The sequence below is a fragment of the Chlamydomonas reinhardtii genome, chromosome 14 (genome assembly GCF_000002595.2).
Source record: "Chlamydomonas reinhardtii strain CC-503 cw92 mt+ chromosome 14, whole genome shotgun sequence".
Taxonomy (NCBI): Eukaryota; Viridiplantae; Chlorophyta; class Chlorophyceae; order Chlamydomonadales; family Chlamydomonadaceae; genus Chlamydomonas; species Chlamydomonas reinhardtii.
The window spans coordinates 2,127,242-2,144,040 of NC_057017.1; the positions used below are offsets into that span (position 1 = coordinate 2,127,242).

Sequence of the window (16,799 nt, forward strand, 5' to 3'; positions counted from 1 at the left end):
AAGGCAAAGATGTGGTTGGTGATGCCCTGGCCTGCGGGGGCCTGGGGCTCCCCCTTGGGGCCCACCGATTTGGCGCACTGCTCTGAGACCACAAAAGCACACGCCAGGTTAGAGGGGTCTGAGGTGGTGGGATAGCCACCTGCCTGCAGCACCAAATCGGTGCGACCGCGGAAAGCCCCCCCCCCACACAGGGCCCCCTACCATCTTGACCGTGACGGTGTAGGTTTTTTTTTTGAGGAATCATCCTTACAAGGTTGAACAGGGGCAGACGCGCTGCCCCCCTGCTGCCTGAAAGCAGCCTGGTCCCCGAGACCAGAACCCTGACAGGGCAAGAAGAGAAGAAAAGAGAAGAAAAACAGAAAACAAACACCTCGAAAAACCGCCACCAACCACCCATCCATCCCACCCCACCCCACCCCGACCCGGCAGACAGAGCAGGAGGCTGGCCCCCCCGCCCCCCGGGAGGGGTTGCACAAAAACACCGCCAGACCTAACCCAAGCACCAACCGACACCACAGCCTAACCGCAAGAACCACCACCACCGCGCGCCAGAAAGGAAAACACCAGTGCTACCAACACTCGACCCGCCGTAACCCACCCCACCCCCACAAGTCGGTTGCTTGAGCAACACCCCAGGAGAACTGGCAGAGGAGACACAAGCAGAAAACTAAACGGGCCAGATGTGGCGCTGACTAATCGGGCTCCAGCCCGCTGCAAGACGCGCTGTGCAGGAAGGCCCACAGCCGCCCAGGCGCTGCGACGCCAGCCAGAGCTATGACACATGGGGCGCCAGATAAGCTGATGACGATAATACGCCACGCCAGCGCCTGGAAAGAAACGCCGCCCAAAAGGAAACCTAGGGGGCCTGCACAGGGGATGCAAGCGTCAGCCGCAAGTGCAACTTCGGTGACCCACCCTGAACCTCCTCCACTTCACAAAGCGCGCCACCCGCCGTCCAGATGGCAACAAAGTGCTCCAGCTTAGCCGCCTTGAGCTGTGCGGTGAGAAGCTGAGTGGGCAGAGCCGACAGGGTTTCAGGGGTTAGCGTGGCGGCAGTGAAACGCAGCTGCATCACCCTGCGCAGCTCGCTGACCACCTCCCGAACCACATGCTCCGACGTCTGCTTAGCAGGCTCGCGGGACCAGTACGCACACCAGACGGCGTACAAGAAGGTGGCCCGCAAAGTGCTCCACAGCAGCGCGCCCGCCCCCCGCGGGCCTGAGGCCCACATACCCATGCGGTCCCCCAGCATGAAGCCCGCGTCCGTCACTGGCGGCGCCGCTGCCTGGGGCGCAACGCAGGCCCACAGCTGCTGCAGCCACGTCCTCGCCTGCGCATAAGCTGGACACTCCAGGAAGATGTGCGTCAGGCTGGCCCACGCCCGCGGGCCAGGTGGCCCGCAGGCGGGGCGAGGACAGTGCGCCCCCAATCCCCCGCACCCCGTGGTCACCCGTGGACGAATGCCCTTGCCCGCCCTGTACAGCCCACAAGGCAGGTAAGCATGTTGCAGCCGGTACACCAGCACCTTTGCCCCCCGACAAGCGTGGCTGTCCCACAGCCTCCGCCACGTACCCCGCAGAAGGGACGCATCCGGGGGCGGCATGCGAGGGTCGCCCTCCACCGCCGCCGCTGCTGCCGCCGCCGCCGTGGCAGGCCCCGTGCTAGGCCCCGCCCCGCCCGCCGCCTGCTCCTGCAGCCGCGCGGAACGCCGCGGCCCCTCACCCGACTGCTGGGACGGGGACGCATACGACTGCAGTGTTCTCGCCGGCGTGTTCTGCTGCCCGGCTGCCGCGGAGGTGCGGTGGAGCCAGGGGTCCAGAGCCACCGGGTTATTGTGGAAGTGCTGCGCCGCCGTGGTGGTCAGCTGCGCCGCTGCACGCTGCCACTCCGCCTCCCGCTCCGCCAGCCGCGACTGTGCCGCCGGCTGGGTCCCCGAACCCCCCGCCTGCTGTGCTGGCGCCGGGCACGGCATGGCTGCGGGGCGGGCCGGAGCCAGAGGGGCGGCCGGGTTGGCCGCGGTGATGGCCCGCCGCACGTCCCGCACCGTGTAGTCCGCCAAGCTGACACCCGCAATCCGGCAGTGCTCCGGGTGCACCACCACCCCAGCCTCCGGCGCCAGGAAGTACGGCGCCCGAGGCCACGCCCCTGCCCGTTCCCCTGGTGATGCTGCATCGTACGCCGCCCGCTCTTCAAAGGTCCACAGGTGCCGCGGCTTGCGGTGCTGCAGCACACAGGCAGGCTGCCACGCCCCATCCACTGCCGGGGGCAGCACGCCAGGCCCAGGCTCCAAGAGCCGCCCCGTGTAGTGGACGTAGGACACAGCCCCCGCAGCGTTAGCCACCCACAGCTGGTCCAGGCTAACCCGCCACTGTGGCGGCGCCGCTGGCGGCTGAGTGGCTGGCTGCGGCGGATGCTGTTCCACGCCCGCGCTCCGCACGTGGCCGACCGCGGCCGCCAGCCGGGCAGGCAGCCCCGCTGGCGCCGGCGCGTCGCTGTACACCCACGCCCACGTGGTGGCGGAGTCCGGGCGCACATGAGTAAGCAGCGCCCGGGTGAGCGTCTTCCAGGGTTGCCGGCCTGGCTGGGCAAGCAGGGCGAAAGTCTTAGCTTGCAGGGCAGACAGGAACGCAGGCAGGTCGACATGGTTGACACCCCCATCCTTGTACGGCAGACAGGCCGTCTCCCGCTTTGGCAGCAGGAGCGGGTTCCCGTGCGACACCAGGCTGGCATCCTCAGCGTGCACGGAGCGCGCAGCAAAGTGGTCCACCAGGTCGGTGAGTTCCTTCAGCTGCGCAGGCGATGGGTTGAGGAAGCTGAAGTGGTAGGCCAGCTTCGCCGCCAGCACCTGCTTCGCAATGTGCACACGGCCAACCAGGGTCAGAGACAGGGCAGCCCACAGACGCGCCACAAACGCCATGCCGCGAGCCCGCCGGGTGTACAGGTCAGCTGCAGCCGCATCAGAGTCCCACGACAGAGGCACACCCAGGTGCGTCACGGCGCCAGTGGTAAACGGCACCCCCGTGTGTGGGCAAGGGCCCGTCAGGTGCGCAAACCTGCCAAGGCCCATGGCCTTGCTCTTGTCCGGATGGACACGGGCGTTGGACGCGCGGCAGAACAGCTGTACTGCCGCCATCAGGACCGGCCCGTCCACCGCCGGGTCGCGCGCCGTGAGGGTCGTGTCGTCAGCGTGGTGGGCAGCAGGCGGCGCCTGCTCGCCGCTGGGTAACAGGGGCGTGCGCAGTGCCCCTTGCTCCACCTGCCGCCGCAGAAAGGACGTCAGTGGCTGCATCTGGATGACCCACAGGGGTGGTGAGGCGGTGCTGCCCTGCGGCAAGCCGTTCAGCACTGGGAAGGCGTCAGAGAGCATCCCGTTCACACACACGCGGGCAGAGCCGTTGGCAGTGATCAGGCGGATCCAGCGCAGCATGCGCGGCCCAAACCCCAGACCCTCCGCGGACGCATACAGCCACTGCCGGTGCACCCGGTCATACGCCTTTTCAATGTCCAAGAAGTACAGCGCACCACCCTGCCGTGGCGTGCCGTCCGCGCCCACGTCCAGGCGCATCCATTCGACCAGGCCTTGGAGGTACAGCGCGTTGTCTCCAATCCAGCGGCCGGTGATGAACGCGGTCTGCAGCTCATCCACAACTGCATCCAGGGCAGGCTGCAGGCGGGCGCTGACGGCCTTGGACACCATCTTGAAGTCGCAGTTGAGCAGCGTGATGGGCCGGTACGACGCCAGCTCGGCGCGGTCCAGGCTTTTGCCCTTGTAGATGAGCGTGATGATGCCCTCCCGCCAGGAGGCAGGCAGCGCCGCCGCCATTTCGCCGCCATCGTGGGCGTCATTGGCGGAGCCCGGAATGATGGGCCGGGTGTCCACTGGCACGTGAACCGTGAGGACAGCCTGACCGCGCTGGAGCGGTACCGCCAGCGGCGACTTGCGCAGGAGCTCCGCTGTGAAGGCTGCTTTGCTGGCGCTGGTCGCGCGCCGGCTGAAGGCCAGCCCCGCAAACGTGCGGGAGGGGTGGCCTGTGCTGTGCAGAGAGTGGCCCTGCAAGAGCTGCGGCTGGGTGCCCTGCCGGCACATGGTGTCCAGCACTGACAGGGCAGCACTGGTCACTTCCCGGACGCCGGCTGAGGACAGCTGCTCGCCCTCTGGGAGCCCCGTGGTGGCACCCACCAGAAGGACTGGGTAAGTAGGCAGGCTGGGGCCCTGAGGCTGCGTCGTCAGGTCCTGCACGCCGTGCGCCAGGCTATGCGTGGACAGGGCAAGGTGGAGCTGCAGCCCGGGGCTGAAGAACGGGCTGGCAGTGTTGCCCCCACCTGCAGGGGTGCGGTCCGCTGCCAAGTCTGGCAGTGGGCGGTGATGCCCAAACGCAGGCCCCCCACACGGCACGGCATGTGCTGCTGTGGCCGCGCCGTGTGCGGGTGTGCTGTATGGCTGGTGTTGGCCCCTGGTGGCTTGGCTGCGCTGAGACACCAGGCGGAACCGTCAACGGATGCGGCGGGCCGTGTGGTATGTTGGGATTGGGACGTGGGTCACTTGCGCCTGCGCTTTGTGTGTGTGTATGCGCCCACGGCCGTGGCGGACAAGCCTGCTTTCTTTGCCGGGCTGCATCCCCACCTGGCCACGGACAGGGTGCTTGTTGTCGGTGGGGACTGGAACTGTGTCACCGATGCCAGTCAGGAGGCGGCCCCTAGCCCGTCACGTGCTGCAGGTGCCCCGCAACTTGCCAGCCTCCTCGCCCAGTTCAGTCTGGTGGACCCTTGGGCGAGCAAGCGTGGCGGCGCCAAGGGCTACACGCATCCGGCCACACCCAAGCCGGCCTCTCCCGCACGCCTGGATCGGTGGTATGTCAGTGCCACCGCGGTGCCGTGGGTGGTGGATGTCGCTCGCACGTATGGGGCGCCTGGGGACCACAACGGTGTGCTGCTCACCCTGTCCTTGCCCGACCTGCCGCATGCGCACCGGGAGCAGTGGCGCTTCCCCACGTACCTGCTGTTTCACCCCTCGCTGCGATTGGAGCTCGAGCAGCGCTTGGAGCGCACGTTGCCGCAAATCCCGTGGCCAGTACAGGTGACGGCGCTTGCACGCAATGGGAGGCGGACAAGTTCTTCTTGCGGGAGGCCGCCACCAGCATCCACCGTCGGCATGCACGCCAGACCCGGGATGGGCTGCATGGCGTGGTGCTGGCCGCAGACGCGGCCGCTGCCCTGGCCGACCGGCCGGGTGCCAGCGCCGCGCAGCGTCAGGCTGCGGCCATGGCCAACTTGGCGGTGCGGGAGGAGCGGGCAGCTGCCGCAGCGGCCAGCCACAATGCCCGCGCTGCACTGATGGAGGAGCATGGGGAGCGGGGCACTCGCTGGTTCCATCGGCAGGCTGACGAGCCAGCAGCCGGCGCGCAGGAGCCCATCACGCACTTGAAGGTGCCGGGGCAACCGGCGCCTGTGGCGCTCACGGGGCCGGGCACGCGCAACACTGTCTCCGCCGCCGCCGCAGCCATGTACAGCAGCACCAGCCCCACCGGCCTGTTCCGCGTGCAGCCAGTCTGTACGGCGTCGCAGCAACAGCTTCTGGCGGCCATTGACCGCAAGGTTCCGGCGGATCTGCAGGCCGCCGCAGAGGGGTCCGGTGACGGCGCCCTCAGTGATGCCGAGCTGATGGCAGCGCTGGCTGGCTCCGCCAATGGTAAAGCGCCTGGGTCGGACGGGGTCCCGTACGAGGTGTACAAGGTTTTTTGGGCGCTGCTGGGTCCGCGCTTGTGTGCTGCTGCTGCCGCTGCCTTTGCTGCCGCTGCAGACGCCCACGATGGTGGCGAAATGGCGGCGGCGCTGCCCGCCTCCTGGCGGGAGGGCATCATCACGCTCATCTACAAGGGCAAAAGCCTGGACCGCGCCGAGCTGGCGTCCTACCGGCCCATCACGCTGCTCAACTGCGACTTCAAGATGGTGTCCAAGGCCGTCAGCGCCCGCCTGCAGCCCGCCCTGGATGCAGTTGTGGATGAGCTGCAGACCGCGTTCATCACCGGCCGCTGGATTGGAGACAACGCGCTGTACCTCCAAGGCCTGATCGAATGGATGCGCCTGGACGTGGGCGCGGACGGCACGCCACGGCAGGGTGGTGAGCTGTACTTCTTGGACATTGAAAAGGAGTATGACCGGGTGCACCGGCAGTGGCTGTATGCGTCCGCGGAGGGTCTGGGGTTTGGGCCGCGCATGCTGCGCTGGATCCGCCTGATCACTGCCAACGGCTCTGCCCGCGTGTGTGTGAACGGGATGCTCTCTGACGCCTTCCCAGTGCTGAACGGCTTGCCGCAGGGCAGCACCGCCTCACCACCCCTGTGGGTCATCCAGATGCAGCCACTGACGTCCTTTCTGCGGCGGCAGGTGGAGCAAGGGGCACTGCGCACGCCCCTGTTACCCAGCGGCGAGCAGGCGCCGCCTGCTGCCCACCACGCTGACGACACGACCCTCACGGCGCGCGACCCGGCAGTGGACGGGCCGGTCCTGATGGCGGCAGTACAGCTGTTCTGCCGCGCGTCCAACGCCCGTGTCCATCCGGACAAGAGCAAGGCCATGGGCCTTGGCAGGTTTGCGCACCTGACGGGCCCTTGCCCACACACGGGGGTGCCGTTTACCACTGGCGCCGTGACGCACCTGGGTGTGCCCCTGTCGTGGGACTCTGATGCGGCTGCAGCTGACTTGTACACCCGGCGGGCTCGCGGCATGGCGTTTGTGGCGCGTCTGTGGGCTGCCCTGTCTCTGACTCTCGTTGGCCGTGTGCACATTGCAAAGCAGGTGCTGGCGGCAAAGCTGGCCTACCACTTCAGCTTCCTCAACCCGTCGCCTGCGCAGCTGAAGGAACTCACCGACCTGGTGGACCACTTTGCTGCGCGCTCCATGCACGCTGAGGACGCCAGCCTGGTGTCGCATGGGAACCCGCTCCTGCTGCCCAAGCGGGAAACGGCCTGTCTGCCGTACAAGGATGGGGGTGTCAACCACGTCGACCTGCCTGCGTTCCTGTCTGCCCTGCAAGCTAAGACTTTCGCCCTCCTTGCCCAGCCAGGCCGGCAACCCTGGAAGACGCTCACCCGGGCGCTGCTTACCCATGTGCGCCCGGACTCCGCCACCACGTGGGCGTGGGTGTACAGCGACGCGCCAGCGCCAGCGGGGCTGCCTGCCCGGCTGGCGGCCGCAGTCGACCACGTGCGGAGCGCGGGTGTGGAACAGCATCCACCGCAGCCAGCCACTCAGCCGCCAGCGGCGCCGCCACAGTGGCGGGTTAGCCTGGACCAGCTGTGGGTGGCTAATGCTGCGGGGGCTGTGTCCTACGTCCACTACACGGGGCGGCTCTTGGAGCCTGGGCCTGGCGTGCTGCCCCCGGCGGTGGATGGGGCGTGGCAGCCTGCCTGTGTGCTGCAGCATCGCAAGCCGCGGCACCTGTGGACCTTTGAAGAGCGGGCGGCGTACGATGCAGCATCACCAGGGGACCGGGCGGGGGCGTGGCCTCGGGCGCCGTACTTCCTGGCGCCGGAGGCTGGGGTGGTGGTGCACCCGGAGCACTGCCGGATTGCGGGTGTCAGCTTAGCGGACTACACGGTGCGGGACGTGCGGCGGGCCATCACCGCGGCTAACCCGGCCGCACCTCCGGCTCCGGCCCGCCCCGCAGCCATGCCGTGCCCGGCGCCAGCACAGCAGGCGGGGGGTTCGGGGACCCAGCCGGCGGCACAGTCGCGGCTGGCGGAGCGGGAGGCGGAGTGGCAGCGTGCAGCGGCGCAGCTGACCACCACGGCGGCGCAGCATTTCCACAATAACCCGGTGGCTCTGGACCCCTGGCTCCACCGCACCTCTGCGGCAGCCGGGCTGCAGAACACGCCGGCGAGAGACCTGCAGTCATATGCGTCCCCGTTCCAGCACTCGGGTGAGGGGCCGCGGCGGTCCGCGCGGCTGCAGGAGCAGGCGGCGGGCGGGGCGGGACCTAGCACGGGGCCTGCCACGGCGGCGGCGGCAGCAGCGGCGGCGGTGGAGGGCGACCCTCGCATGCCGCCCCCGGATGCGTCCCTTCTGCGGGGTACGTGGCGGAGGCTGTGGGACAGCCACGCTAGTCGGGGGGCAAAGGTGCTGGTGTACCGGCTGCATCATGCTTACCTGCCTTGCGGGCTGTACAGGGCGGGCAAGGGAATTCGTCCACGGGTGACCACGGGGTGCGGGGGGTTGGGGGCGCGCTGTCCTCACCCCGCCTGCGGGCCACCTGGCCCGCGGGCGTGGGCCAGCCTGACGCACATCTTCCTGGAGTGTCCAGCTTATGCGCAGGCGAGGACGTGGCTGCAGCAGCTGTGGGCCTGCGTTGCGCCCCAGGCAGCGGCGCCGCCAGTGACGGACGCGGGCTTCATGCTGGGGGACCGCATGGGTATGTGGGCCTCAGGCCCGCGGGGGGCGGGCGCGCTGCTGTGGAGCACTTTGCGGGCCACCTTCTTGTACGCCGTCTGGTGTGCGTACTGGTCCCGCGAGCCTGCTAACCAGACGTCGGAGCATGTGGTTCGGGAGGTGGTCAGCGAGCTGCGCAGGGTGATGCAGCTGCGTTTCACTGCCGCCACGCTAACCCCTGAAACCCTGTCGGCTCTGCCCACACAGCTTCTCACCGCGCAGCTCAAGGCGGCTAAGCTGGAGCACTTTGTTGCCATCTGGACGGCGGGTGGCGCGCTTTGTGAAGTGGAGGAGGTTCAGGGTGGGTCACCGAAGTTGAACTTGCGGCTGACGCTTGCATCACCTGTGCAGGCCCCCTAGGTTTCCTTTTGGGCGGCGTTTCTTTCCAAGCGCTGGCGTGGTGTACTATCGTCATCAGCTTGTCTGGCGCCCATGAGTACTAGCTCTGGCTGGAGTGGCAGCGCCTGGGCGGCTGTGGGCCTTCCTGCACAGCGCGTCTTGCAGCGGGCTGGAGCCCACTTAGTCAGCGCCACATCTGGCCCGTTTAGTCTTCTGCTTGTGTCTCCTCTGCCGGTTCTCCTGGGGTGTTGCTTAAGCAACCGACTTGTGGGGGTGGGGTGGGTTTGGGCGGGGCGAGTGCGTAGCGCTGGTGTTTCCTTTTCTGGCGCGCGGTGGTGGTGGTGGTTCTTGCGGTTAGGCTGTGGTGTAGGTTGGTGCTTGGGTAAGGTCTGGCGGTGTTTTTGTGCAACCCCTCCCGGGGGGCGGGGGGGCCAGCCTCCTGCGCTGTCTGCCGGGTCGGGGTGGGGTGGGGTGGGGTGGGATGGATGGGGGTGGTTGGTGACGGTTTCGAGGTGTTTGCTTTCTGCTTTCTTCTCTTTTCTTCTCTTCTTGCCCTGTCAGGGTTCTGGTCTCGGGGACCAGGCTGTCTTCAGGCAGCAGGGGGGCAGCGCGTCTGCCCCTGTTCAACCTTGTAAGGATGATCCCTCAAAAAAAAAAAAGGATCACCCAGCAACTGCATAGCTGCCCAAGATCAGCACTCACAGGGCATCACAGCAGGGCGGGCGCCAGGCAGCCAGGCACCAGGCAACAAGGGCACGAAGACGAGCCTGACCCCAAAAAAAAAGGGCAACTGACCACCACGGCGGCGCAGCATTTCCACAATAACCCGGTGGCTCTGGACCCCTGGCTCCACCGCACCTCTGCGGCAGCCGGGCTGCAGAACACGCCAGCGAGAGAACTGCAGTCGTATGCGTCCCCGTCCCGGCAGTCAGGTGAGGGGCCGCGGCGGTCCGCGCGGCTGCAGGAGCAGGCGGCGGGCGGGGCGGGGCCTAGCACGGGGCCTGCCACGGCGGCGGCGGCAGCAGCGGCGGCAGTGGAGGGCGACCCTCGCATGCCGCCCCCTGATGCGTCCCTTCTGCGGGGTACGCGGCGGAGGCTGTGGGACAGCCACGCCAGTCGGGGGGCAAAGGTACTTGTGTACCGGCTGCAACATGCTTACCTGCCTTGCGGGCTGTACAGGGCGGGCAAGGGAATTCGTCCACGGGTGACCACGGGGTGCGGGGGGTTGGGGGCGCACTGTCCTCACCCCGCCTGCGGGCCACCTGGCCCGCGGGCGTGGGCCAGCCTGACGCACATCTTCCTGGAGTGTCCAGCTTATGCGCAGGCGAGGACGTGGCTGCAGCAGCTGTGGGCCTGTGTTGCGCCCCAGGCAGCGGCGCCGCCAGTGACGGACGCGGGCTTCATGCTGGGGGACCGCATGGGTATGTGGGCCTCAGGCCCGCGGGGGGCGGGCGCGCTGCTGTGGAGCACTTTGCGGGCCACCTTCTTGTACGCCGTCTGGTGTGCGTACTGGTCCCGCGAGCCTGCTAAGCAGAAGTCGGAGCATGTGGTTCGGGAGGTGGTCAGCGAGCTGCGCAGGGTGATGCGGCTGCGTTTCACTGCCGCCACGCTAACCCCTGAAACCCTGTCGGCTCTGCCCACTCAGCTTCTCACCGCACAGCTCAAGGCGGCTAAGCTGGAGCATTTTGTTGCCATCTGGACGGCGGGTGGCGCGCTTTGTGAAGTGGAGGAGGTTCAGGGTGGGTCACCGAAGTTGAACTTGCGGCTGACGCTTGCATCACCTGTGCAGGCCCCCTAGATTTCCTTCTGGGTGGCATTTCTTTCCAGGCGCTGGCGTGGCGTATTATCGTCATCAGCTTGTCTGGCGCCCATGAGTACTAGCTCTGGCTGGAGTGGCAGCGCCTGGGCGGCTGTGGGCCTTCCTGCACAGCGCGTCTTGCAGCGGACTGGAGCCCGCTTAGTCAGCGCCACATCTGGCCCGTTTAGTTTTCTGCTTGTGTCTCCTCTGCCGGTTCTCCTGGGGTGTTGCTTAAGCAACCGACTTGTGGGGGTGGGGTGGGTTTGGGCGGGGCGAGTGCGTAGCGCTGGTGTTTTCTTTGCTGGCGCGCGGTGGTGGTGGTTCTTGCGGTTAGGCTGTGGTGTAGGTTGGTGCTTGGGTTAGGTCTGGCGGTGTTTTTGTGCAACCCCTCCCGGGGGGCGGGGGGGCCAGCCTCCTGCTCTGTCTGCCGGGTCGGGGTGGGGTGGGGTGGGATGGATGGGGGTGGTTGGTGGCGGTTTTCGAGGTGTTTGCTTTCTGTTTTCTTCTCTTTTCTTCTCTTCTTGCCCTGTCAGGGTTCTGGTCTCGGGGACCAGGCTGCTTTCAGGCAGCAGGGGGGCAGCGCGTCTGCCCCTGTTCAACCTTGTAAGGATGATTCCTCAAAAAAAAAAACTTTGTTGCCATCTGGTCGGCAGGTGGCGCGCTTTGTGAAGTGGAGGAGGTTCAGGGTGGGTCACCGAAGTTGAACTTGCGGCTGACGCTTGCATCACCTGTGCAGGCCCCCTAGGTTTCCTTTTGGGCGGCGCTTCTTTCCAGGCGCTGGCGTGGCGTATTATCGTCATCAGCTGATCAGGCGCCCATGTGTTTTAGCTCTGGCTGGTGTCGCAGCGCCTGGGCGGCTGTGGGCCTTCCTGCACAGCGCGTCTTGCAGCGGGCTGGAGCCCGCTTGGTCAGCGCCACATCTGGCCCGTTTAGTTTTCTGCTTGTGTCTCCTCTGCCGGTTCTCATGGGGTGTTGCTTAAGCAACCGACTTGTGGGGGTGGGGTGGGTTTGGGCGGCGCGAGTGCGTGGCGCTGGTGTTTTCTTTTCTGGCACGCGGTGGTGGTGGTTCTTGCGGTTAGGCTGTGGTGTAGGTTGGTGCTTGGGTTAGGTCTGGCGGTGTTTTTGTGCAACCCCTCCCGGGGGGCGGGGGGGCCAGCCTCCTGCTCTGTCTGCCGGGTCGGGGTGGACTGGGGTGGGATGGATGGGGGTGGTTGGTGGCGGTTTTCGAGGTGGTTGCTTTCTGTTTTCTTCTCTTTTCTTCTTTTCTTGCCCTGTCAGGGTTCTGGTCTCAGGGACCAGGCTGCTTTCAGGCAGCAGGGGGGCAGCGCGTCTGCCCCTGGTCAACCTTGTAAGGATGATTCCTCAAAAAAACAAAAAACACCCGCGCTCCGCACGTGGCCGACCGCGGCCGCCAGCCGGGCAGGCAGCCCCGCTGGCGCCGGCGCGTCGCTGTACACCCACGCCCACGTGGTGGCGGAGTCTGGGCGCACATGGGTAAGCAGCGCCCGGGTGAGCATCTTCCAGGGTTGCCGGCCTGGCTGGGCAAGGAGGGCGAAAGTCTTAGCTTGCAGGGCAGACAGGAACGCAGGCAGGTCGACGTGGTTGACACCCCCGTCCTTGTATGGCAGACATGCCGTTTCCCGCTTTGGCAGCAGGAGCGGGTTCCCGTGCGACACCAGGCTGGCGTCCTCAGCGTGCATGGAGCGCGCAGCAAAGTGGTCCACCAGGTCGGTGAGTTCCTTCAGCTGCGCAGGTGACGGGTTGAGGAAGCTGAAGTGGTAGGCCAGCTTCGCCGCCAGCACCTGCTTCGCAATGTGCACACGGCCAACCAGAGTCAGAGACAGGGCAGCCCACAGACGCGCCACAAACGCCATGCCGCGAGCCCGCCGGGTGTACAAGTCAGCCGCGCACCCGGTTCTTCTCACCGCACAGCTCAAGGCGGCCAAGCTGGAGCACTTTGTTGCCATCTGGACGACGGGTGGCACGTTCTGTGAAGTGGAGGAGGTTCAGGGTGGGTCACCGAAGTTGAACTTGCGGCTGACGCTTGCATCACCTGTGCAGGCCCCCTAGATTTCCTTTTGGGCGGCGGCTTCTTTCCAGGCGCTGGCGTGGCGGTTTATCGTCATCAGCTTGTCTGGCGCCCATGAGTACTATGTGCTCTGGCTGGAGTGGCAGCGCCTGGGCGGCTGTGGGCCTTCCTGCACAGCGCGTCTTGCAGCGGACTGGAGCCCGCTTAGTCAGCGCCACATCTGGCCCGTTTAGTTTTCTGCTTGTGTCTCCTCTGCCGGTTCTCCTGAGGTGTTGCTTAAGCAACCGACTTGTGGGGGTGGGGTGGGTTTGGGCGGCGCGAGTGCGTAGCGCTGGTGTTTTCTTTTCCTGCGCGTGGTGGTGGTGGTTCTTGCGGTTCGGCTGTGGTGTAGGTGGGTGCTTGGGTTAGGTCTGGCGGTGTTTTTGTGCAACCCCTCCCGGGGGGCGGGGGGGCCAGCCTCCTGCTCTGTCTGCCGGGTCGGGGTGGGGTGTGGTGGGATGGATGGGGGTGGTTGGGTGGCGGTTTTCGAGGTGTTTGCTTCCTGTTCTCTTCTCTTTTCTTCTCTTCTTGCCCTGTCAGGGTTCTGGTCTCGGGGACCAGGCTGCTTTCAGGCAGCAGGGGGGCAGCGCGTCTGCCCCTGTTCAACCTTGTAAGGATGATTCCTCAAACAAAGCTGCAGCCACATCCGAGTCCCACGACAGGGGCACACCCAGGTGCGTCACGGCGCCAGTGGTAAACGGCACCCCCGTGTGTGGGCAAGGGCCCGTCAGGTGCGCAAACCTGCCAAGGCCCATGGCCTTGCTCTTGTCCGGATGGACACGGGCGTTGGACGCGCGGCAGAACAGCTGTACTGCCGCCATCAGGACCGGCCCGTCCACCGCCGGGTCGCGCGCCGTGAGGGTCGTGTCGTCAGCGTGGTGGGCAGCAGGCGGCGCCTGCTCGCCGCTGGGTAACAGGGGCGTGCGCAGTGCCCCTTGCTCCACCTGCCGCCGCAGAAAGGACGTCAGTGGCTGCATCTGGATGACCCACAGGGGTGGTGAGGCGGTGCTGCCCTGCGGCAAGCCGTTCAGCACTGGGAAGGCGTCAGAGAGCATCCCGTTCACACACACGCGGGCAGAGCCGTTGGCAGTGAGCAGGCGGATCCAGCGCAGCATGCGCGGCCCAAACCCAAGTCCCTCCGCGGACGCATACAGCCACTGCCGGTGCACCCGGTCATACGCCTTTTCAATGTCCAAGAAGTACAGCGCTCCACCCTGCCGTGGCGTGCCCGCGCCCACGTCCAGGCGCATCCATTCGATCAGGCCTTGGAGGTACAGCGCGTTGTCTCCAATCCAGCGGCCGGTGATTTTTTTTTTGGAGGAATCATCCTTACAAGGTTGAACAGGGGCAGGGTGATGAACGCGGTCTGCAGCTCATCCACAACTGCATCCAGGGCGGGCTGCAGGCGGGCGCTGACGGCCTTGGACACCATCTTGAAGTCGCAGTTGAGCAGCGTGATGGGCCGGTAGGACGCCAGCTCGGCGCGGTCCAGGCTTTTGCCCTTGTAGATGAGGGTGATGATGCCCTCCCGCCAGGAGGCGGGCAGCGCCGCCGCCATTTCACCGCCATCGTGGGCGTCTGCAGCGGCAGCAAAGGCAGCGGCAGCAGCAGCACACAAGCGCGAACCCAGCAGCGCCCAAAAAACCTTGTACACCTCGTACGGGACCCCGTCCGACCCAGGCGCTTTACCATTGGCGGAGCCAGCCAGCGCTGCCATCAGCTCGGCATCACTGAGGGCGCCGTCACCGGACCCCTCTGCGGCGGCCTGCAGATCCGCCGGAACCTTGCGGTCAATGGCCGCCAGAAGCTGTTGCTGCGACGCCGTACAGACCGGCTGCACGCGGAACAGGCCGGTGGGGCTGGTGCTGCTGTACATGGCTGCAGCGGCTGCGGAGACAGTGTTGCGCGTGCCCGGCCCCGTGAGCGCCACAGGCGCCGGTTGCCCCGGCACCTTCAAGTGCGTGATGGGCTCCTGCGCGCCGGCTGCTGGCTCGTCAGCCTGCCGATGGAACCAGCGAGTGCCCCGCTCCCCATGCTCCTTCATCAGTGCAGCGCGGGCATTGTGGCTGGCCGCTGCAGCAGCTGCCCGCTCCTCCCGCACCGCCAAGTTGGCCATGGCCGCAGCCTGACGCTGCGCGGCGCTGGCTCCCGGCCGGTCGGCCAGGGCAGCGGCCGCGTCTGCGGCCAGCACCACGCCATGCAGCCCGTCCCGGGTCTGGCGTGCATGCCGACGGTGGATGCTGGTGGCGGCCTCCCGCAAGAAGAACTTGTCCGCCTCCCATTGCGTGCAAGCGCCGTCACCTGTACTGGTCACAGGATTTGCGGCAGCGTGCGCCTCCAAGCGCTGCTCGAGCTCCAGACGCAGCGAGGGGTGAAACAGCAGGTATGTGGGGAAGCGCCACTGCTCCCGGTGCGCATGTGGCAGGTCGGGCAAGGACAGGGTGAGCAGCACACCGTTGTGGTCCCCAGGCGCCCCATACGTGCGTGCGACATCCAGCACCCACGGCGCCGCGGTGGAACTGACATACCACCGATCCAGGCGTGCGGGAGAGGCCGGCTTGGGCGTGGCCGGATGCGTGTAGCCCTTGGCGCCGCCACGCTTGCTCGCCCAAGGGTCCACCAGACTGAACTGGGCGAGGAGGCTGGCAAGTTGCGGGGCACCTGCAGCACGTGATGGGCTAGGGGCCGCCTCCTGACTGGCATCGGTGACACAGTTCCAGTCCCCACCGACAACAAGCACCCTGTCCGAGGCCAGGTGGGTATGCAGCCCGGCAAAGAGAGCAGGCTTGTCCGCCACGGCCGTGGGCGCATACACACACACGAAACGCAGGCGCAGGTGACCCACATCCCAATCCCAACATACCACACGGCCCGCCGCATCCGTTGACGGCGGCTGCAGTACGCAGCCTGGAAGGGACAGCCGACTCCGCGCCAGGATAGCCGTCCCACAGGAGTGGGGCGACGCTGCCGGGCTGGCAGCAAGGCAGTGGCGCCACGGAAGGCACGCCCCCTGCGCGGCACGAAGGCAAAACTCCAGCACCGTCGTGTCAGTAGCGTGGGTCTCCTGCACCATCGCCACATCCGCCCCAACTTGCTGTAGGTGCGAGACCAGCGCCCGCGCCTTGAACGGCGAGCCCAGGCCGTTGACATTCACTGTCAGCAGCCGAAGGTTCGCCGCTCCCACTGGTGGCCGCATTATGAGCCCCCGCCGGCCACGGCAGCGCCGTGGAGGGTGCGGGTGCTGTTGCTGCTGTGGCGTTTGCCGCGGCGGCCGCCACCCTGGCTGGGGGGCGCGCCGCCGCTGCTGGTGCTCATGCTAGCGGCACCTGAGCTGGCGCCGCCGGGGTGCAATGGAGCGCTGCCCAGGCTCATGAGGCTGGAGGTACTGCGGCTGCGGTGCTGACGTTGCCGGCGGCTGGGCCCGCTGGCCCCGCCGGGGTCCGCCGGCCCACGCTTAGCGGACCGCAGGGTGCGGGCGTCTAGGAGCACGTTGCGCCCCAGGCAGCGGCGCCGCCAGTGACGGACGCGGGCTTCATGCTGGGGGACCGCATGGGTATGTGGGCCTCAGGCCCGCGGGGGGCGGGAGCACTGCTGTGGAGCACTTTGCGGGCCACCTTCTTGTACGCCGTCTGGTGTGCGTACTGGTCCCGCGAGCCTGCTAAGCAGAAGTCGGAGCATGTGGTTCGGGAGGTGGTCAGCGAGCTGCGCAGGGTGATGCGGCTGCGTTTCACTGCCGCCACGCTAACCCCTGAAACCCTGTCGGCTCTGCCCACTCAGCTTCTCACCGCACAGCTCAAGGCGGCTAAGCTGGAGCATTTTGTTGCCATCTGGACGGCGGGTGGCGCGCTTTGTGAAGTGGAGGAGGTTCAGGGTGGGTCACCGCGTCTGCCCCTGTTCAACCTTGTAAGGATGATTCCTCAAAAACAAAAACCGAAGTTGAACTTGCGGCTGACGCTTGCATCACCTGTGCAGGCCCCCTAGATTTCCTTCTGGGCAGCATTTCTTTCCAGGCGCTGGCGTGGCGTATTATCGTCATCAGCTTGTCTGGCGCCCATGAGTACTAGCTCTGGCTGGAGTGGCAGCGCCTGGGCGGCTGTGGGACTTCCTGCACAGCGCGTCTTGCAGCGGGCTGGAGCCCGCTTAGTCAGCGCCACATCTGGCCCGTTT

General features: G+C 66.7%; 1 protein-coding gene across 1 annotated transcript; it reads right to left on the reverse strand.

Annotated features, from left to right (window-relative positions):
• Nucleotides 1-13,138: 13,138 nt before the first annotated feature.
• Nucleotides 13,139-16,544, reverse strand: CHLRE_14g622340v5 (uncharacterized protein). Its single transcript, XM_043070212.1, has 3 exons — nt 16,418-16,544; nt 13,966-15,293; nt 13,139-13,846 (listed from the first exon to the last, which is right to left on the reverse strand). Exons 1-3 carry the CDS (start codon nt 16,446-16,448, stop codon nt 13,235-13,237), a joined length of 1,971 nt encoding a protein of 656 aa, XP_042916885.1. The 5' UTR covers nt 16,449-16,544; the 3' UTR covers nt 13,139-13,234.
• Between the last annotated feature and the right edge of the window lie 255 nt (nt 16,545-16,799).

Coding starts and splice junctions, on each gene's coding strand:
- CHLRE_14g622340v5 (XM_043070212.1), bottom strand. CDS start 16,448: ATGCTCCAGCTTAGCCGCCTTGAGCTGTGCG. Junction 15,294..16,417: donor TAGCCGCCTTGAGCTGTGCG/GTGAGAAGCTGA, acceptor CACGTGCTGCAG/GTGCCCCGCAACTTGCCAGC. Junction 13,847..13,965: donor CCCTGCCCCTGTTCAACCTT/GTAAGGATGATT, acceptor ACGCCACGGCAG/GGTGGAGCGCTGTACTTCTT.